General features: G+C 40.7%; 1 protein-coding gene across 1 annotated transcript in view; it reads left to right on the forward strand.

Moving 5' to 3' along the window:
* The window catches only part of CCDC34 (coiled-coil domain containing 34), a 38,297-nt gene extending 17,686 nt beyond the window's left edge, over window positions 1–20,611 (forward strand). Inside the window, exons 5-8 of the mRNA XM_073350651.1 lie at window positions 2,421–2,579; window positions 4,982–5,123; window positions 7,057–7,211; window positions 19,891–20,611. Coding sequence (XP_073206752.1) covers window positions 2,421–2,579; window positions 4,982–5,123; window positions 7,057–7,211; window positions 19,891–20,172 — 738 coding nt within the window. The 3' untranslated portion in view covers window positions 20,173–20,611. The remainder of the gene's footprint in view (window positions 1–2,420; window positions 2,580–4,981; window positions 5,124–7,056; window positions 7,212–19,890) is intronic.
* Window positions 20,612–22,787: the final 2,176 nt, after the last annotated feature.

Genomic DNA, 22,787 nt, shown 5'->3' on the forward strand with positions numbered 1-22,787 from the left:
TTAGTGTTAGGATAGTTTTTAGTTAGTTTTTGATATTCAGCATTTTTGGGTGGAGGAAGGGTTTAAGGTGTGTGTGTGTGTGTGTGTGTGTGTGTGTGATGCTAGGTTTTATGGGGACTCTGTTGTGATGGTGCTCATCCAGGAGCAGAGGAAGGGATTTAAGAAATGCACCTACCCCCCTGGGATTTTGAGTCTGACACCCACACCAAATACCTTTCATGCCCCTTCTCCCCCCCGCCCCCCAGCAGTTTGAACAGACACAATCTGATCACGAACGTGAATCCAAGGAAACTGTGACAGGAATCTGACTACACCTAGTATGAACAAGTTATATATTCTCTGTTTCCCACCATACTCTGTATTTAACTTAGAAACTTTTCATTTACATTTAAATACATTGGACCTGGACTTTGTTGATGAATATTGACTCTCAGCAGCTCACTTTTAATCAGATGTTTAATCAGATACTTATGCAACATAAAGCGTTCAGTAATTGATATGCTTTCAATAGTTAACTTCATGCCATCTTGCGCAGTACTCCTCTCAGATGAGTGAGAGTCAATGTTTACGGCAATAAGATAGGGAAAGTAGATGGCTTATCCTTGGGCTTAGTGCTTCATGTGTAAAGCTGATTATATGAAGTCAGCCAGTGAAGAGTTTGGAGGCTGGTACTGCCTTTGTGGCACTTTGCATTCATTTTCAATGGGGAAACCTGTTAAATCTTGTTCAATGGCTCATGACCTCTTTAGCATGCAGTTTCCTAATTATTTCTTTGTCACTGTTAAGGTTCCTTCCCCACTCTGAACTCTAGGGTACAGATGTGGGGACCTGCATGAAAGAACCCCTAAGCTTATTCTTACCAGCTTAGGTTAAAAACTTCCCCAATGTACAAATTTTGTCTTATCCTTGACCCCTATGCTGCCGCCACCAAGCATGTTAAACAAAGAACAGGGAAAGAGCCCACTTGGAGAAGTCTTCCCCCAATATACCCCCCCAAGCACTACACCCCCTTTCCTGTGGAAGGTTTGATTAAAAATCCTCACCAATTGGTACAGGTGAACACAGACCCAGACCCTTGGATCTTAAGAACAATGCAAAAGCAATCAGGTTCTTAAAAGAAGAATTTTAATGAAAGAAAAGGTAAAAGAATCACCTCTGTAAAATCAGGATGGTAAATACCTTACAGGGTAATTGGATTCAAAGCATAGAGAATCCCTCTCGGCAAAACCTTAAGTTACAAAAAGACACAAAAACAGGAATATACATTCCATTCAGCACAGCCTATTTTACCAGCCATTAAACAAAAGGAAATCTAATGCATTTCTAGCTAGATTACTTACTAACTTTTTACAGGAGTTCTGACCTGCATTCCTGCTCTGTTCCCGGCAAAAGCATCACACAGACAGACAGACCCTTTGTTCCCCCCCCCCCCCCCCCCCGCTCCAGCTTTGAAAGTATCTTGTCTCCCCATTGGTCATTTTGGTCAGGTGCCAGTGAGGTTATCTTAGCTTCTTAACCCTTTACAGGTGAAAGGGTTTTTCCTCTGGCCAGGAGGGATTTAAAGGTGGTTACCCTTCCCTTTTATATTTCTGACAATCACTCATCAGTGTTAACCTCCCAAATCTGCAAACTTTAAGGGGAGGTGGGAAGGGAGTAAGAATCCAGTAAAAGTCTCTCCAGAGAAGGAGCATTACAAGGGAAGTAAATTTCCCTTCACTATTTCATACATGGATACTTTTAACATTGATCAATCTGATCTTCAGTTTACAGACCAAAGAATGCCTCTCTCTCTCTTTAAACTCATGATCCCTTAGAAGGAATATAGATTTCTTATCAATTGTCAGTCTGGTTCACAAGTAAATTTTGCATATGAAAAATCATGAAGTGTCATGAAATATCAGTCTGTTCTCATTAGAGCCATGTTCTTTAAAAAAGAAATTAGATTTCCACATCAGTTCACACTCTGGCATTCAGACAAACCACAAATCTCTGTGGCTCCAAGTCAAAATGGTAAAGATTTGGGTCTAGGAGATTCACTGATAAAATTGCTACTTCATTAATAACTATTATACAGTTTTAAATGTGCCATTTATTCTTTATTTATTATTCAGTGTAATGTTATGTTTGGAATGTGTGTTTTATTTGTTTAGTTTTCTTCTATAGTAAACATAAAATATTACAGTGAGTGTTGAAGTTGGATTTCACTTATATTTTATGCCAACCTTATGCTTTAACACTATTTTATCTCCAAAAGGTGATGTCCAGCTGCTTTTCTCAAACCAAAATTCTAAACTGTTGCAACAGTGATTTCTCCAGTTAATTCCTACACAGTTAGCTAACCCCTTTTCATTATAATGAGGAGCCAATAATGACCTTTTGAAAATACTGAAAAGACTGTTTCTTTGATCTGTTTCATGTAGGAAAGAAGGGAAAAGGAACGAAAGCTCATCAAAAAGATGGCAGAAAAAGCAGTGAGAGATCTAGAGAGAATCCAATTGCAGGAAAGAGCTAAAGGAAAGTATAAAGAATGGCTAAAGAGGAAAAGAGCTGAAGAGTCTGAGAAGAAGAAGAAAGAGGAGGTAGAAATCATTCATCTTTGATACCAGCTTGTTAGGCCTGTTATACATGGAGTGGCCTTGTTTTGATTAAATTAACATTAGTAAAAAAATTTATACACACAGTATGGAAGCCCTTCTTGTGGTTCCATAATTAAGACTGAGATGAGTTTCAGTTTAAAGCAGGAATTTAACTACTTTAATACAACATATTCTTGAAATTACAACACTTAGTCTTTGCCACTGAATGAATTTTCTGAGAATTTATAAATAAAGCTGTTAATTAGTTGACTTAATTTAAAAAATTGGTTCTTTAAGAAATTTACAGCCTGTGTCAGAGCACTTTTATGACCTGAATGATCTTAATAATGCAGCTCCGTCCAACTTCTCACATAATTAAAACTCATTGAAATCTTGTGCATTGGCAAAGTTTCAAGACTTTTTTTTTTTTTTTTTAAGGATAAATGGTCATTTTCTTGCCACTCTTTGTAACTGAAAATTTCTCCTTCAGCAGGACCTGATAAATATTCTTCTACAGAAAATTCCACAAAGAAATGCCCTCTTTCAAAATGTCAGCAATTTCCTATTATTCTCACTGGGAACAATGCAACTGAGCTGTCACTATCTTTATTAGAAATCATCAACAACAAAAAACAAACAAAAAAAGGGCCCTCTTTGAAATGGCCACCATCTCCAGTTGTTCCCAGTAGGAATGAAGTCAAGCTACCTTCAAGGAAGGTAGTGTCACCCTTACTTTCAGGGACAACAGTCTCCTTGAGTACATCTTAAGGCTGGCAGAGCTTTGTGGTTCTGTCATTTTTAATAAGGTGCAAAGCTACAGACTGCAAATACCAGCAAATAGCTATCTCGTGTGATCCACTGATATGCTTTGTATTTTTGGGGGAGATTTTTACAACTATTTCAGAGCCAAGTACTTTTGAAAACTTGAAATGTTCCAGTTAATCTTTTAGTGATTTGCAGGATTGATGTCAGAGATACTTGAGAAAACTGAGAGATCATAGCAAGAAGGAGAAAAATAATTTGTTTATAAAAATTTGATTTATACTTAAACAAAAGGCACTTGACTTAATGAGTGCGGTGGGTTTTTTATTATAACAAACTTGTAAACCCTCTGCCTACCAAGTAATTTCTTCTAGACTTATTTATGGCAGCAACCTATGCAGCTGTGGGTGAGATTCTTAGCGGCTTAGCACAGAGGCACAGCATGGAACTTGTAGGAAATCATCTTTGCACTGTCCTAATCCTGGACTTCTCCAGGTGTTAGAGAGTACCTTGGAGTAACTTAAATATTGCTGGGGACTGATCTAAGTTTGGGAGCCTCTCTGGGCTGCAGTACTATCCAGAATATCTGTGGTGCTGTGAGTTATGCCCCGCTACACTAGGGTTTGTAAAAAGGTCCTGAGAAGGTAGTTTATGGCTTTCTTCTACAATACTTACGTTGGGGGAAATCCTCCCTCAGCTGCTTATGGGCTTTTAAGATCTCTTTACACTGCTGAACCCTTTTACCCGGTGTAAAGGAGTTGAAGGAAGGTAAGGATCTCACCCTGGCTCACTTGATGGTAAATGTTTCCATTCTTTAACGTGTTAGAGTAAAGACTTGCTCATTGTCTTTGGGGTGGACAAATATAGTCAATCCATTTGCAGTACTGCTATGTTTACTGTTGTATCTTGGTCATCGGTGAACCCAGACTGAATAGTAATTTGATACTAAATCATTTTAAATATTAGAGACTTCTAATTGGATGGGAGTACAGGGCCTAGGTCTCATGTTAAATTATTTTATGCAGCTGGATGATGGAGCAAATTAGTCTTTCTACCACAGTGAGCCTTGTTGGATGGCATATTTTCCCCCTTTGCACTTGCCCACCCCAAATGATATCCATGGGACAATGATTTATTAGCAGCTGCATAGAAATAGTAGTGTTTGTGTGTATGTGCATATTCATTCAATGATCAAGTTTATTTTTGGACAACAGTCATAAAGCAGACATGTTCTACAGGTTTCACTTGCACAAGTATTTAACTTGCACAAAAGCTACTTAACATTGGCCATATCATTTGGGAAATTATCATTTTTTCAGTCTCTGAACCTTAGGGTATTTGCTTGTTGACTGTGCTACGGCAAATGAATACACAACAGATATCTTTCTACACCACGACGACAGTTTTATCCTGAATGTGACTAAGTAGCAAACACTGATGCTGTTGCAAATCATGACAAAATACACATAACTTCATTAGCCAAAAAACTTGAAACCTTTAAAAGTGAAGTGATCTGTTACGAGTAGCTGCTGAACATTATGATAGAAGTTTGGTTGTAGGGAAATGACTTGTAGTAGTAAAGAACTTTTGCATATTTTCTACAGAATTCTGTCTCTGGACATTTTATTTTTCTTCACTTTTAGGAAAAGGAACAAAAAAGGGTAGCTGAATTACAGGAGAAAAAAGAGAAATCAGAGAAGATCTTTAGAGAGTGGCTACAGCGTGCCAGAAGTAAACCCCGCCCAGTTTTACACAGTTATGGCTATACCAATGGGAAACTTTCAGGTTTGTACTTGGTACTAGACACATACCATGGCGTCTATGTAAATATTGTGGCAATGTCAGGCTTCATAGTGTCTTTTTTCCAGTTTATTTAAATGGAAGTTTAATTTGACATTCTCATCCTGAATCTAATATTGTCACATTAGTGAGTAGATAACAGATACAGTATATTACAGATATATTGCAAATGTAATACCTTTTTGCACTATGAGGGCTGTATTGAAATATGCATTTTATACTCATTCAGAATTATTAGACAACAAGGATCTTGTGGGGTTTTTTGTTTTGTTTTTGGTTACTGTGCATTTTCATCCACTTTGGATAGTGGAATTCAGTGATGTCATGAGAGATGGAGAAAGGAGAAGAGAGTGGGACACAATTAAGGGTAATGGAATGAAAATCAGAAAAGGAAAAGTTTGAGGCTTCTTATTGAGAGAACCTTCCTGATGGTACCCCTTTGTGCCCACTTCATGGTTCCTAGATGGACTGTGAGGCATAGAGTGGCATCACCACAGTCCAGCATGCTCTGCTGGGCAGATATCCTATGTGGACAACCTCCCAAAGTTAATGGTGCAAAAAGCAGCTTAATGTTCTCACTGCATATGCAGCCTTCTCAGAGAAGGGTGTTTTGTGGAGGTGGTGGAGCCAGTGGGAGTATAACTCCTAAAGGAGGTCTGGCAGAAACCTGGCAGGTCATCCCCACGCAGAGCCAGCCCTTCTTTACAAGTCCGGAGATCCACATGGAGCCCATGCTCTTGTCCACCTCCACAGCTCTATTCTTCATTGTCTTCCTGCTCTGAGGGAAGTATAAGAGGAATGTCCATGATAATCACAACATGGAGTTTCCTGGGCCTCTGTCTTCAGTTTCTGTGGGGTTGTGGGGGCAGGAGGAAGGACAAAATGGAAAACTGTTACAAATGGGGATGTTGTATTATAAATGTGAGGCCTTAATGGATATTGAATATATACTTCCTTTTTCTTAATTGTGTGCATTTTTCCTTAAATTATAAATCGCTGACGATATATTTTAAAACTTAAAATATTTTTTGACAGGGAGACTACCGGTCTCTAAGATCTGAACACAAAACAGCTCACACACCAGACACACAACCAGTTGCTCTTTGGCTAAGTCTGATTTTTAGATGGTAATACATACTGCTTTCAAGCTTTGTGTTGGAATCTCATAACTTGCTGACAGCTGCCATCCCTTGTCTAAGTGATTTATTAAAAATAATTCTATACTCAGTTTAGTTCACACAAAAGAACATGTTCCAGACTTTGTTTTGACCACCCTGGTGATGTATGTGTTGAAATTTCATTGCAGACAAAGTGGCTTGCCATTGCAAGGGTAATACATTCCTGTTGTCATGGTTCAGGCTTCATGGTTTGGCACATAGATCATTAATTGTAGATAGTGAATGTTTTTTCACTTGTTTGAAGAAGGGTAACAATTAAGCAAAGATTGAAATAGAAAGGTGAATTCCAGAGACAAGGCTGTGGGAAACACTTATAAATTAAGTTTGAAAATAATACCAAATGGTAACTTCCTAACCGTGTACATGCTCCTTTAATGTTTGCCTTGACAAGCATTGTTCTCGTTATACAGTATTTGACATATTTATGTTGCTGTTCTTTAAAAATACAAACGGGGGATGTACTGACTGGATGAATTCAGGAGTGGATGACTGATAGCCATCAGTAGAGACTGATAAATTGTGCTAAACTGTTACTTGCCATGTTCCATTAAAGATCTTAAAGCTATTCTAAATGATACTGTTTATAATCAAGTTATTTAATTTAGCCCAAGAAAGAATTGCTAGTCAGGAAATGCCTCTGGTTAATCCAAAAGTTATCCAATACACTTCAATTTTTTATTGTGTTTTCAGTATAAATATTTCTTCTTTTTCTAATTGTTTGTGTTTTCTAAATATTTTAGGATACCCTGATGGAAATTCATATCCAGCTCCAGCCTATTGTAACCCTATTCCCTGGAAACCAATTCATGTGCCACCTCCTAAGGAAGACAAGAATGTTACAGTGAAAAAATATAAGAGACCTATATCCAGTCAGTCATATAGATCCTCATCTATGGTAATCCATAAGCCCAAGAACAATCTTTGTATTGGATCATTGCACAGAAAACAAAGATAGTGTAGGAAGCAAAATAACTTTGTTTATTAGCTTGATTTAACTAGGTTTTAAAGTACAAGTTATTTCTTGGTTAAGTGTTTCTTTAAATGTTAAAAATACAGTGTTGAAAGACAAAATTTTATCATCTTTTAATAGTTATCATTTAATGTTAGCTAAGGAATATCTTTTCCAAAGACTTTTAAACTGTTATTTTAACACTTAGAAAACTATCTTCCAAAAATTTGTGAACCAGTTTTTTTAGTTTATTTTTAAAAAATATATATGTAGCCAGTTATATTGAAACCACTCTTTGATATCAATAAAACATTAGTGATTAGTTTTTGAGAGTCTTCATAGAGGGTGTGGTGGGGTGTTTTTTTTGTTTGTTTTTTTAAAATGTGTTTTCAGTGGTTAGTTGGACTATTATGCTCATTGTTTTAAACATGCCAGGTGCAGCAAATTTTGACAGGTGGTTTATTGGGGGAGGAGTAGGCGGGGGGGGGGGAAGAGATAAGGGGGAATGGAACGAAACTTCATTTCCCAGACTCAAACTTTATGCTACAGTAGGAAATATACCAGTACTTATTTACAAACTAAACAGTAAGTATTACAGAACCAACATGGGACCCATTACACATATTACAAATTCAGTGTTGTGTTAACCAGTAAATGTATTATATGAGTTATACTTCCCTAGACTCTTTGATTGCCAAAAAAAAAAAACCAATTGCGCTACCCCCACATAATAATTCTGCTTCTTTTAAAGTAAAATTATTCTTTGTGGATCGTAATTGTAAGAATAGTAGTCAACTTCAGCTCCTTTCTAGCTGATGGAGGGAAAGAAAGCTTTTTAAACTTTTATTTGGAGAACACACAAGTTGTAGTTTACAATGAACTGAGAGGTTTTGGGTTTTTTTGCCTTTTAAAGAAGTTAGTTTATACAGTATACTTGTAAGATAATATTTTCTAGATAATGCCAACAACCTAAGATGCTGCATTCCACTGTCGGCAATGTCTACACTGCCACTTATATCGGTATAGTTTACGGTGCTCAGGGGTGTGAACAGTGCCCTGCCCCCCAGTGACATAAGTTACATCAACTAAGCGCTGGTGTGGACAGCACTATGTCGGCAGGAGAGCCCTGCCACTCATTGGGAGTGGATTAATTAAGTTGACAGGAGGGCTCTCTCCTGTTGGCTTTGAGTGGCTGCACTACAGGGCTTACAGCAGTGCAGCTGCACCACTGTAAGCTTTCTAGTGTTGCCATAGCCTTAAAGAGTGGTGTCTGATGGCTTTGTGAAAGATACATGCTTTAGGACAGTAAGCTGTTGCTAGAGCAAATAGATATTTTGTTACAGTTTGTCAAATGATTTAACATGTGTAAACTTGTTTCTTTGTATGATGTCTAAAACAAATGTTCACAAACTCCTTCTTGTTCATTTGTTTTTTAAACAGTGTGGAAAGTTTTCCTGAAAACCCATTTAATTTGTCTGTGAAACTTAAATAGAATCGTGGACATAAGTTTTTCTTTACAAAAAATCAAAATTTTAAAAATGAATTGCTATAGAGTGCAATGACTTTTATTTTAGGGAATAAATGCTGTTTTTTGTATGGGAGAGACGAGATGGGTAAGGGTAATACCTTTTATTGAAACAGTTTGTTTGTGGAAGGGATAATATTTTGAGCTTCACAGAGTTCTTCAAGTCTGGGGAAAGAAATCGGAGTATCTGAGCTAAATACATGTTGGGACGGATCGTTAAGGATTATGGGTAATGCATGTTGTAGGCGGTCATTTGAAATGAAATGGGCAACTGAGGATTAGATTGTGTCCAATAAAAGATATTACCTTATCTCTCTACTATCCTGGGACCAACATGGCTACAACAACACTGGAAACATATATTTGTATTACCGTGGCATCTGGAGGATTGGGGGGCCCCCTTAGGCTAGGCACTGTACATGGTACGAGCCTATCCTTGCCCTGAGGATTTATCATCTAAATTGACAAACCAGATAAAAGGTAGGAAAGGAAACAAAGGCTCAGAGAAGGTGAAGTGATTTATCCAAAGTCAGACAGAGTCTGAGACAGGACTGACTCCCAGCCCAGACCTCTGTCCACTAGACCAGGGGCTCCCAAACTGTGGTACGTGTACCTCTGAGGGGTATGTGGGAGAAAGTGTAAAATGGTGGATTTTATTTATTATTTATTGCATTTTCATAATAGGCTACTCAGACAAAGCTTTAAAACTCTGTTATATAAAATAGGGTGGTTAATTTACTTTAAGATGTACCAATGAGAACACAGAAATGCTGACTAGAGCCCTTGCGTACAATCACCATATAGAGCAGGTTCAGTTGCCCACCAGCTGTCCAGTTTAACTGAGCTCAGAACTTATGTGGTTTTTTCGCTTGTATACATCACACTATAACTACATCTGTATGAAACTGTGAAATATGAACAGATGGTGTTAAGAAGGTAGTGTTAAGAAGAACACACAAAGTATCTGTGTTGAGAAGAGTAAGGTTACCCAGGCAGCTGATAGATCCAGAAGGGGATACACAATAAGAAAAGTTTGGAAACCTCTGCACTAGACTATCCTGCCTCCCAATAATTTTTCTAAAAATAAAATATTTCCTTCTGATAAATCAGCAGTAGTTTATTTTACCAACTCCATTTTTAACCAGGCAGCTAAAAAGAACATGCCTCTAAGATTTTAAAAATTCTGTTTCCCTTGTGCAACAGCATTATTAATAATATCAATACAGATCTATGACTAAACTTAGTATTCTTCTTCGAGAGATGTCTCTGTGGGTGCTCCACTTCAGGTCAAGGTGCGTCCCAGTGCCTTCGACTGGAGATTTCTACAGCAGGACCCCTACGGGCTGTGCATGCGCTTTGCCTGCCTCTCGAGCTGTCAGTGTTCTAATAGCACGTGCACAGCCCGCGCTCCTAAGTTCCTTCTCTACCATCCCTGGCTAGAGACGGAGTTCAGCAGTGCTCTCTGAGATTAGCTGGTTAGTTTGTTTCTCAGTTTAGTTAGATAGTTTGTCATTCGAGTTACTACTTAGATAAGTTACATTAACTGTTACGTTTATTTATTTGTGGGGGTGGGGGACGACCCTCTGTGGTTTCGGACATGCCTGGTTCCCCAGGCTTCAAGAGAAGCATCTCCTGTAAGGATGCCATCCCCATCTTGGATGGGCATTCACAGTGTGTATGCTGTTTGGGGGAGTCTCATGTACCCCCAAAATGTGTCCACTGTAACAAATTGAAAGCGCGAACTCTCAAGGACAGGGAGCTCAGACTTAAAATGTTGCTTCTGGAAAACTCCCTCAGACCTGCGTCTGACCTTGGCCAGCAAACCTCTGTGACACCCTCCAGAGGCAAAGAGAAAGCAAAAAAACAGCTAGCTTCCTCTCCCCTCAGCAGCTGTTCCTCAGGGAAAAAATTAAAACTGGCTGTCCGGTTTCTGCTAACTCTGGCTGAGCACCTTCAATGTGGCAGGCACCTCGGGTACCGACCGTGAGTCGTCTGCCCCACTACACAGTGCCGAGGCTCAGGGTTTCCAGTTGCCCGCCTCTTCAGCTCTCGTTCGGCCACCTCTGTTACTACGGTGCGGACAGTACAAGTGGCGGCTGCTGCACCATCCTTTGATCTTGTGGCTCCACTTTTCCAGCAGCCGCTCTCAGCACCAACCACCCTGAGCTCTCCAGCCTCCCTTGCAGTGCCTACCTCAGGGGCTCCTACACCAGCACTGACTCCTGGTCAGTCAACTCCACCACAGTTTTTACAGCCAGATGAATTAAGAGTGACTCATGCTCCTGACTCTCCTCGGCGCCAGTCTCTCACCGAGACCTTTAGCATCCTACCTTCAATACTCCTCTACTACTTCAAGCCGCTCCAGTGAAGTGTGGGAGGAAGAGGAATACGATGAACAGATGCTTTCCTCTCAATACTCTCCCCAGATTCAGTTACCTGCAACTGGGAGATGCGTTACAGCATGATCTCCATATCCTCATGGCTATCCACACTGGTATGGCAATCCCTGGATGGGACCACCTATGCCCCCCACCACCACCCCGCCAGGGCAATGGCCACACTGGGGCTCATGGACCTACAACACACCATACTCGGGTGTTCTGCGGGCTCCCGGGAGGAAAGCTGTCAGACCCTCCACACTGCCGGTTTACACTGAAACCCAGATAAGACCTGAAGTGGTCGCCACCCCTGCAGAGGATACTGCACCGCACACCTTTACTGCCATAACAGCACAAGACCATGGTACCCCCACCACCACCGCCACTACTGATGAGCTCACTCACTTTAAAGAGTTGTTTGAGAGTAGTAGAGGAGCTCAAGATTACCCTGGAGGAGGTACCTGAAATACACCACGAGCTTAAGGACATCCTGCAAGCTACGATCTCCTCCAAAATAGCCCTACCAATTAATGGGGCCATTATGGAACCTGCTAAAACTATTTGGCAGACCCCACCCACAATAACCCCCACTAACAAGAGACTGGACCGCAAATATTTTGTCCCATCTAAGGATTCTGAGTTTCTATTTATGCACCCCTCACCTAATTCGCTAGTGGTCGACGTGGCCAATCAGAAAAACAAATATTAGCACTTCCAGTCCACTCCATCGGACAAAGATAACAAGAGTCTGGACTTCTTGGGCCGCGAAGTGTATTCTTCTTCCACTTTGCAATTTAGAGTAGCGACCTATGCGGCGCTCTTAGCAAAATATGACCACAAAAATTATGCTAAGGTAATGCAATTTATTGATGATGTGTCGGACAATAAACGACAACAGTTTAAAGCAGTAGTGTTCGAGGGCCAATTGATCTCCAGGACAGCTCTTCAAGCCACCCTTGATGCTGCGGACACAGTGGCCAGATCCATGGCCATCGTCATGCGGTGGGGCTCATGGTTTACTACTTCCTCCTTTCCAAAGGAGATACAGAATACGGTCAAAGATCTTCCCTTCGATGGAGACAAGCTCTTTGCCTCTATGACCAATGAGGTCCTTCACTCCATAGAGGACTCCCAGGCCACACTCCAATCCTTAGGCATCCAAACACTTGCCTCAAAGAAAAGACAATATAGATATCAGCCATGCCAATGACCGTGTTACCATACCTTTGCACAACATCTACCTTTAAGACCATATGAGACGCAACAATAACAGCGACATAGGCCCAGGAACCGATGACTTCGCCCTCTGCAAGCAATGGTGACCCACCCTCCTAACCCAAATAAACAATTTGAAGTCTTGGTCTAGGGTATAGAAAATCTCGCACCCTCTCCAACGCCAACTCCAGCCAACCATTTCTTTGGACACCCTTTGCATCCGTTCCCAGCCAACTGGAAGACCATCACCCTGGACAGATGGGTCCTGGAAATTATCAGATCAGCTTATACCATCCCCTTCCTCTCCTTACGTCCCTCCCACACCGTCCCTCTTCAGGGACCCCCCTCACGAACAACTGCTCTGTCAGGCGGTACAACATCTCCTACATCTTGGAGTAATAGAGGAGGTACCCCCTCAACGCAGAGGGAAAGGGTTTTACTCCGACTACTTCTTGATGGAAAAGAAAAATGGCGGTTGGCGCCCAATCCTCTATCTTCGATGTTTGAACAAGTTCATCAAGAAACAGAAATTCTGGATGGTTACTCTCCCAATAATAATTCTGATGCTGGAGCAAGGAGAGTGGTTTTTCAACCCTTGATCTCCAAGATGCATATTTTCATGTCTCTATCCATCCTGCCCATCGACGTTTCCTAATGTTTGCTGTTGGAGCGCACCACTACCAATACAGAGTACTCCCATTTGGCCTCTCCACCATACCACGTGTCTTCTCCAAGGTGCTAGCAGTTGTAATAGCATATCTCAGGAAAAAAAGGGATCCTCATATTTCCTTACTGGATGATTGTCTCTTCAAGTCTCCCACTCAGTTAGAAGTGAACCACGCAACTCTTGCAACCCTTCACTGCTTCCGCACCTTGCGCCTGCAAATAAACAAAAACAAATCTACCTTACAACCTACCCAACAAATCGACTTCATCGGCGCCCACCTCGATTCCACCACTGGTCTTGCATCTCTTCCCCAGGACAGATTCCACACAATGGGCTACCTTATTACCCCGTTATGTGCCAGCCCACAGACTATAGTCAGAGACTCCCTGCAGCTCTTAGGACATATGGCCACTTGCACATTTCTGGTCGCAAATGCTCGCCTGTACATTCAATGCCTTTAGGGTTGGCTAGCCACGGTATACAAACCAAACAAGCACAGGCTAAACAAGTTACTAACTATGCCCCAGAAAGTCAAGGACTCACTTCTGTGGTGGACCTCTCCCATCAACCTCTGCACAGGGATTCCCTTCTGACAAGATCCCCCTTCAATTACCATCACCACAGATGCATCCCTCGCAGGATGGGGAGCACACATGGGCCACTTCACCACTCAGGACTGCTTCAGAAACACTCTGGTCTGCTTCGGCAACCAAGCTTGACATAAATTTGCTAGAGCTCAGGGCCGTATGCAATGCCTGCCTCCATTTCCTTCCCATCATCCAAAACCGTTGAATTCAAATCATGACCGACAACATCGCGTGCGTGTTTTATGTCAATAGACATGGGGGAGCCCGGTCCCACTCCCTCCGCACAGAGGCGGTAAAACTTTGGAACAGGTGCCTTCAACACAATATACATATCTCTGCCTCATACCTGCCAGGTTCTCAGAATACCACCGCAGACAAGCTCAGCCAATCCTTCCCCATACAGTACAAGTGGGAACTCAATGACACCATTCTTTCCAACATTTTCCAGACCTGGGGTTATCCCCAACTGGATATATTTGCCCCAGCAACAAACAAAAAAAGCCCGACATTCTGCTCCAGAGCAGGCCTGGGAAAACACTCAGGGGGAGACGCCTTTATGCTCCCTTGGACTGAAACTCTTACGTACGCCTTCCCACCAATGTCTCTATTACACAGTCATTCAGAAGATACAAACAGACAGAGCCAACATCATTCTCATAGCCCCAGCATGGCCAAGACAACCGTGGTACCCCTTTCTCCTGCGCCTGTCGGTCAAGCCACCCATTCCCCTTCCCCCACTCAGCAACCTCCTATCAATGCCAGGGACAACTATTTCACCCCGACGTACAACGTCTCCACCTGAGGGCCTGGCTGATTAATGGCTCTGTAATGAGGCGTTAACATGTTTGGACTGAGTGCGCACTGTCTTGCTACACAGGAGAACGCGCAACATGTGCACCACCTACCTGCATAAATGGAAATAGTTCACATCTTGGTGCGCTGGCAAACAGACCTCTCCAGTTTCTGCTTCACTCCCACTGATACTGGATTACCTGTTACACCTTAAAACATCTGGCCTCTCTGTGAGCTCACTCAAGGTCCACCTTGCGGCAATCACCGCCTTCCACCATAAGATTGACAACATTACAGTCTTTGCCCATCCAATCACCAAAAGGTTCCTGAAGGGTATCCAGACATTATACCCAGATGTGACACTGCCTGCTGCACTTGCGATTTACACCTAGTCCTCAAAGCCCTGATGGATAAACCCTTTGAACCAATGGCTACCTGCTCCCTTCTTCACCTATCCATGAAGACCGCCTTCCTCATAGCAATCATGTCTGCCAGACAAGTAGGAGAAATGGGGGCGCTTATGGTGGACCCTCCATATATCACATTCTTCTGCGACAAGGTCACACTCCACACTCATCCAAAATTCTTACCTAAGATACACTTTCATCTCAATGAGCCTATACAGCTCCCAACATTTTTCCCAAACCTCATGCTAACGCCTTTGAAACAGCAGTGCACACTCTTGATGTTCACAGAGCATTATCCTTTTACCTGGATAGAACAAAACCATTTAGAAAAAAACCCAGACTTTGTTTCTACTACTCAGCATTTCCTTGTGAGCGCTATCTCTACACAGAGACTTTCCAAATGGATTGCTGACTGCATACGCCTTTGTTACCAACTCAGGCAAATACACCCTCCTACATCAATTAGAACACACTCTACCAGAGCTGTCTCCACCTCCACGGCCTTTCTCCATAGTGTCCCACTGTCTGACATATGCAAAGCAGCTACCTGGGCATCGAACCTTACCTTTGCCAATCACACTGCAGTGTCTGACAGCAGATTGGGTAGAGCTGTCTTGTCAACAGCCTTCTTGCCTCATCCGAAGTCCCCACCACCCTAAGGGATACAGCTTTTCAGTCACCTGAAGTGGAGCACCCACAGGGATATCTCTCTCAAAGAAGAGGAGGTTACTCACCCTGTGCAGTAACTGACATTCTTCGAGATGAGTGTCCCTGTGGATGCTCCACTGCCTGCCCTCCTCCCCTCTACTTCAGAATTTGTAACACTCCATTGTAGAGAAGGAACTTAGGAGCGCGGGCTGTGCATGCGCTATTAGAATGCTGACTGCTTGAGAGGCAGGCAAAGCGCATGCACAGCCCATGGGGTACTGCTGTAGAAATCTCCAATCAAAGGCTCTGGGACACACCTTGACCTGAAGTGGAGCACCCACAGGGACACCCCTCTCGAAGAACGTCAGTTACTGCACAGGGTGAGTAACCTCCTCTTTCTCAACAGGCTGGCTTGTGAGCACATTGGGCCTGATTTTCCAATTATAAGTGTGTAAGTCCACAGAAGTCAATGGTGTTAGACTAGTGCAAAACTAGTGTGAGAGGTGAATCAGGGATAATATATGGGAGTTCTGTAAAACTGAGTTTCAGATGATTTCATATGCAGTTTATTTCTTTATATGCCATGTTAAAATGTGCTTATGTAGTGTCTTATGCTCATATGATTTGATGTGTTCATATGCACAAAGAAATATTAAAAAATCCCAAGCAAACAAAATGAACCCCTTCATGAAGAATAAAATTAGACCAGGGAAGTCAAGAAACATGATTGTTTTGCTTTCAATTTTAACTGAAGGATTGAATTTTTCAAAAGCACTCAGTCAGCACTGGCCTAACTTTGTTCCCAAAACTCCCATTGATTTTAATAGGTGCAGATTTAGGACCAATCTGAGTGCTTTAAAAAAAAAAAAACCCAAAGTTTTTGAATTTATAGTTATGCACTGCTAATTCTGCTTGAATATAAGGAATGTTGTATAAGTGGAACTACATTTTATGGATTTCGTGTGAGCTTGAAACTTGGCTCAACTATCAGTTTGGTCTGTATGGCTTTTAAAAAAAAAATCATGTGACTAGAAATGCTCTTGACTTATTGTTCAGACTGAAAAATGCAAGTTCATATGTTGTAGCTAATTAATGCTTATTAATTTGTGCTATAAAAAGTGTGTCAAGGGGGAGTTCAGCTCCCAAGGCAGCCAGGGTGCCATTCTGAGGTACAGTGTGTCACACTTAATCTATAATGGAAAGAAAGACGAGAATCAAAAGGAAGGTAGTCACTAATAATCTAACGCCTCTGCCTCCCATAAAGCACCTTATATGAAATAAAAAAGCCACACTAAATATTGCAATTAATGATATTAATGGGATATAGATACATGGCACTATACTTATGCTCAAGATATAATTTAAACCTATTAGTCTGGGGGAGAATGAAGTAAAAACCCCTTATGTGGTCTTTGTATTCAGTCAGATATGATCTGTTCTTAAACTTGTGTAATCCTCAAGCAACGATCCTAGTTGCTAATCGCTTTCTTCCTCTTACTATTTGTAAAATATAATTCCTTTACTATTTTAAATCTCACCTAATTTTAATTGGGATATGGTACAAAGTATATCACTGTTACAAATGCCAACTCTAATAGTATGCACCCTAAATACAACTGTGACACTTTTTTTTAAATGCTGACATCTACCTGCAGTTGGGTGCACACACTCACTACCTCACAGGTTGTTATAGGGACAGATCAACTACTTATCTACACATGCATTTACAAACATGGAGCTCTCACTGCAGGCATGTGTGCTCACTTCTGATTCTTCTTCTCTCTGAATTTGGCCCTGTGCATTTATAAAGGCTAATAATTACAACTTTCTAACGTTAGGAAGTAGAATAACCATTTCACTGCCTGGCTACTGTGGGCTGCATTTGCCAGTTCACTGAGGTGTGGTGCAAAGTGGCCTCAGAGACAGCCAGTGGAGAATGTCTCCCCGACAGGGGAGCTCTCCCCAGGTGTAAAGCTGGCAGAGGCTGCTCTAATACCTCCTCTGCATTTTTCCCATCTTCATCTCCAGCAAAAGGGGAGGAAAGGGCATTGTGTCGGCGTTCCAGGGGAAAAGTGACATAAATTAGGGATACTCCTGCGGGGCCAAGTAGCCCTGAATCTGAGAAGTGCAATCATCTCCCTCTGAGCTCCTCTCTGTTTTGTATGAGCAAAATATATATGTACGTACACTAGCTGCTGATATAGTCTGTGCACATAGGTTGCTCTGATATGTTTCATGTTTACTGTAATTGGGTTATATGGGCCATACTCTCACCAGAAGGCACTGTTCCCTGTTGGCCCATAGACACCACTGTAATAGAACAAATCGGCTAAAATTAATTAACGTGTGTGTGTGGGTGTGTATTTAATCCACGTGTTAATGAATGTTTGTCTGTTGAGCAAATACAACCCTGTGCCTTTTTAATGTATGTTATAGAACCCATAGGGTGAGAATTGCTAGGCTTTTTACATAATGCTGATTAAGACTTTTCTTTGCAACCCACACTAACATTTAAAAATAAATAAATAAATTGAGGGGTCTAACCCAGGTCTCCTGCAAGGGAATAAGGAGCCCTAACAATGTCACTGACCTGACCTGTTAGAATGTTCTCTTAATGTTTTGTGTAGGTTTTCATATTTTTAGGTGTGAGAAACTTCTGGTTCGTTGCGAGTGAGTTTTATAAAGCCAGATTCTTCTCTCGTGTCTTGAAAAATTCCCTGCTGTGTATCTGACGTTAGTTTGGCTATAAAGGGTTAGGAGGAATCTGCATTCCACACATACGCATTAAGGGTCAGTGCTTGTTCTTTTTAACAAGCATGAGTAGGTGAGCTTGGCAGAAGGAAACTCTGCATGAAGTTTCAGGGCTGCACTAGACTGCACCCATATGAGGGATAGCTGGTGGATCAGTGTACTCATTGATATACGGTGTCTCCTCACCCCTAAGATACCTTGTGGAAGAACTGTCTCTGTGCTGCATTGTTTGCCATCTGTATGGCCTAGTAGAATTCTGCCCCTGTTCATATTAAGGGAAGAGGTTGTATTTACACTGAAGTCGATGTTGAAACTGTATTAATAGACAGATCTTGATTAGGACATTGATGTAACTCTGTGGGATACACCCCAAATGGCAGCTTTTTCTCCATGCAATTTTATGGAAATAGCACCTGGATGTTAGTAAAACAATCTGTTCCAATCTGTTTGAATTCTTGTGTAACATTGTAAGAAATATCTTGCATTCATTATACTGTTTACTCTTCTGTAGCAGTACATCATCGCTCATATACTGAAGCAGGAATATGGGTTGATAGGAAATATGTTAGCAGTTCCCTAAACAGATTCAGGGTTCAATCCTGCTCTCATTTAAGTCAATGGCAAAATTCCTATTGACATAACATGGAACAAATTGCTCCTTTGGGTTCTTCCACTAATATAAATGGAGTTGTATCCTGGATCCAGGCAATTCTAGAGTGTACATGAGTGGAAGAGATGTATGAAATTTGAATGTGTATGGGTAGGAGATTTTGGTACAGGCCGATCTCATTCAATACACCAGAGATTGTTGAAGTGTACAATAGTACCCTTTGGAAAAAAGAAAAGGAGTACTTGTGGCACCCTAGAGACTGACCAATTTATTTGAGCATAAACTTTCGTGAGCTACAGCTCACAAAAGCTTATGCTCAAATAAATTGGTTAGTCTTTAACGTGCCACAAGTACTCTTTTCTTTTTGCGAATACAGACTAACAGGGCTGCTACTCTGAACCTTTTGGAAACAAATTCCTCAGCTGAAATAATTGAGCTGAAAAGTAGGCGTTAAAAGACCTGGCAGCTTTCTGGTTTTATCAATATGCAAAAAAATCAAAAAGCCATTACATTTATTCTCTCTTCTCTCCCACCACAAGGGTTTGACTTAATATAGTTTTTCCTCCCCCAAATTTTCTGAGTGAAAATTTATCATTTTTTAAGAATCCGCACAACATCTTTAATCTAGAAAGAGACAACTTTAAATGGGTTTATAAATCCCTGAAAATAGAAGTTTTACAAGTAAAGCCCTTGCACTAGTTTATCAATATTGTTATAAACTCAGTTCTGTTCCAACTAAATTATGAATAAGGTTATGGCAAGATAGGTCATGAGTGTGCATGTTGGCTTCAATTCAATCAACATAATGGTTTTGCTGAGCAGAGAAGAAAAGTATTGCTTGGATTGATTCCAACAGGATACAAACCACAGAGAAAAACGCTTTGGCCTTGTAGCATAATTTAAGATTGTACACTGAAGAAAGCTATAATTTCATGCTGCTGTGAAAAATAATTTTTTTACACTACATTTTTCTCAAGTTTTAAAAAGATAAAATCAGAAAACTCTGGTATAATTTAAAGAATGTTGTGTGTTTTCTCATTAACAGCCCTCCAAAGTTCTCTGCTCCTGGAATCTCATAGCAAGATATTGTGCAGAACCCTTAGAAGCAATCACTCAACCTGGGAGTGTGCATCTTCATTTACATGCTACTAAAATAACCATATGTGAGGCCTCTTCTTCCTTTACTCTTTCCCACCTACTTGTTTGTCTAGAATTGCTGACGTTACGTTTGTTAAGGTCATATATAATTTTCAAGATATTGGACACTGATTCTTTGTGTCCTTGGCCAAGTCCTGTTACTTCTCTTTTTTTTTCCCCGTATCTGTGAAATGGGGATACCTAATTACGGGGCTCACATTCAATCCTGCTGTAAGTGGGTACAAACGCCACTGAAGCCAATGCATTATTCTGTCTTTTATTTGGTTACTCTTGAAAATTGCTCATTAGCTGCAGAATATGATAGCATGACTGCACAAGGGTCTTTAATAATGGAGTTTCATCCGGTTGCCTGAAGGCTGAATAAGTCCAACTGTTGTAAAGTACTTTGAAAAATGCTATAGAAGAACAAAGTATTATTCATAAGCCAAACTTGCAAGCAGGCTACGACATCCTAATCCTGGGAGTAGTCCCACAAAAGGCAGAGAAAGGCAATACACGATACTTGACATGCTGGCCTTGTTGAAATCAATGGGAGTTTTGCTCTTGACTTCAGTGGAGCCACAATTTCATTCAGTGTGTATAAGATTGTCAGAATCTGGCCCTTAACAAGTAATGTTTAATAATTGCATATGAATTTCTGTATGTAATCAGTCAACTTATTAAAGCAAATTTGGTCTTGAATACACTTGAAGGAAGAGATTCTTCTTTGTAAATATGGATGATTCCATGCTTTATATAATTACAGGAGGCTGGACAAAATATAAGTGAGAATCCAAGGCTGAGTTCCCTTGAGCAAAATAATGAGTGTTATGCCAATTAAAGAAAATGGAAACTAAGGCCCTGATCTAGTAAATCACTTAAGCACATGAATAGTCTCATTGACTTCAATAGGACTATGGGTACGCTCCTGCTTTGCTGGCTTTGGGACAGATTTGCTGGTAGAATGGCCTCTGTTTTGTACATATAAATTGTGCCCACATTTTTTGTGATTGTAATTAATTCTGCTTTGAAATAAGAGTTAGACATCTACCATCCTATGTAATTGTAAACGTTTGCATTTGCAAAATTTCCCCTATGTATATAATTTTTTTTTCATATTTGGACTTAAATGTTCACTTGAAGATATAACAAAGCAGCAAGTCAAGCAAAAGTTTGCACATTGGATTGTAAGCAAATACATGAATATGTCAAATTTACAAGATGGATAACTCAAAAAGGTGGGAGGCTTACAGATTTTAAATTTCAGAATTTATACACTGTGGTGTCAAATCAGTGGAAGACTGAATTAAGTTAATGATGGGGATATAATTACATGAACTGATACCTTGATTTTTCTCTCGGATTGAAGTCACAGCCAGAATGACTGCAGCATCATTAGTGCCAAATTATGATTAGTGGTTACTACAGCTGGAAAGTTATAGTACTAGTTGCTATTGTGTGTGCATTTAATAGAAGGTGATGTTTGGCTTTCATAAGTAATGAATTTAAACAATGTAAGTTTGTGTGTCCTAGGATTAGTGTAAACACTGCATTAATGAGTAACTCAGCAATGTCAGAGTGTTAACAGTTGCTAGAGCGATCACACAATTATCTAAATTAAATCTGACTGATTTACAAAGAAACAATATGGTGCAGTTGTAAGAATGCAATAGCACAATGGAGAACCTTCCACTGTAGCTACTAGCCTTACCTTAGACCTTAGTTCATTGGGTGCTTTGCTGCACATTGGGCTACTAGCAGGAGGAGAAAAATTATTTATGTCTTTAAAAGAGCATGACCAGGGTCCATCATGTCTGGTGCCCTTTCTGCAAGGTGGTTAGAATGATCAGTTTCAGATTTTGTGCATGCTGGTGGTGAGGTGTGGAATTTAAATTGACTGCTAATTGTGTGTAATCTAATGATTGTACAAATACAAAGTGGGTGGGTTTTGAGGGATTGGGATTCTGGTTGGCTGCATTGCAGGATAGGTGGCTAGGGTAAAGGAAGGACTACAGGCAGTCACTGGTGAGTTCTGCATTAATGCAGTTTTGAACAGAAACAAATCTCAAAACCTCAACATTTTTCACTAAACACAAACATACATCTCTGGACAGCCCTAATTGACAATGGTCAGTTAAAATATTGAACTGCTCAACCTTCAAAAACTCCCTAACCAAACCATAGAGAAAAGACTCTTCTAACAGCTGGGCCTACAACAAAGTTTATCAAGGTTTCTCTCCCCTGCCCCTAGTACCAGGCCACACTTGGTTTTGGTTTATTTAATGACCTTTTTGAAAGGTGCATATGACTCTGAATTTTTATTGTGTAAACACTAGGAACATTACTTTTCCAGGAGTTTTAAAAAATGTCTAAAAATATATTTTAATAAAACAGTTGGCAATGCTTTAATGTTGCTTCTGTTTCTCAAACAGAACAAATGGGGAGGAAAATAAAGAAGCATGAGCACTGCATGTGGTTATGAAACTTGTTTGCGTGACCATCTCAAGAAATAACTCTTGTGTCTGGGCTTTGTGCTTGTGAAGCTAAATCTGCCGCACTACAGAATGTACTTTTTAATTAACTTCCAGAGAATAATGTAATTGGTAAAGAATGTTGTCTTGTGATTAAATCATGGACCTTGGCTCTAGAATTCCTGGCTTGTATTTTCAGCTCTGCTACTGGACAGGTCACCTAAACTCCCTGTGCCAAAGCTGACCCATTTTTTAAGTGAGAAGAATAATAACGCCTATTACAGAGATATTCTAAGACTTAAGCAGAGGTTTCCAGAAGGATTTCCAGCTTCAT

The sequence above is a fragment of the Lepidochelys kempii genome, chromosome 6 (genome assembly GCF_965140265.1).
Source record: "Lepidochelys kempii isolate rLepKem1 chromosome 6, rLepKem1.hap2, whole genome shotgun sequence".
NCBI lineage: Eukaryota > Metazoa > Chordata > Testudines > Cheloniidae > Lepidochelys > Lepidochelys kempii.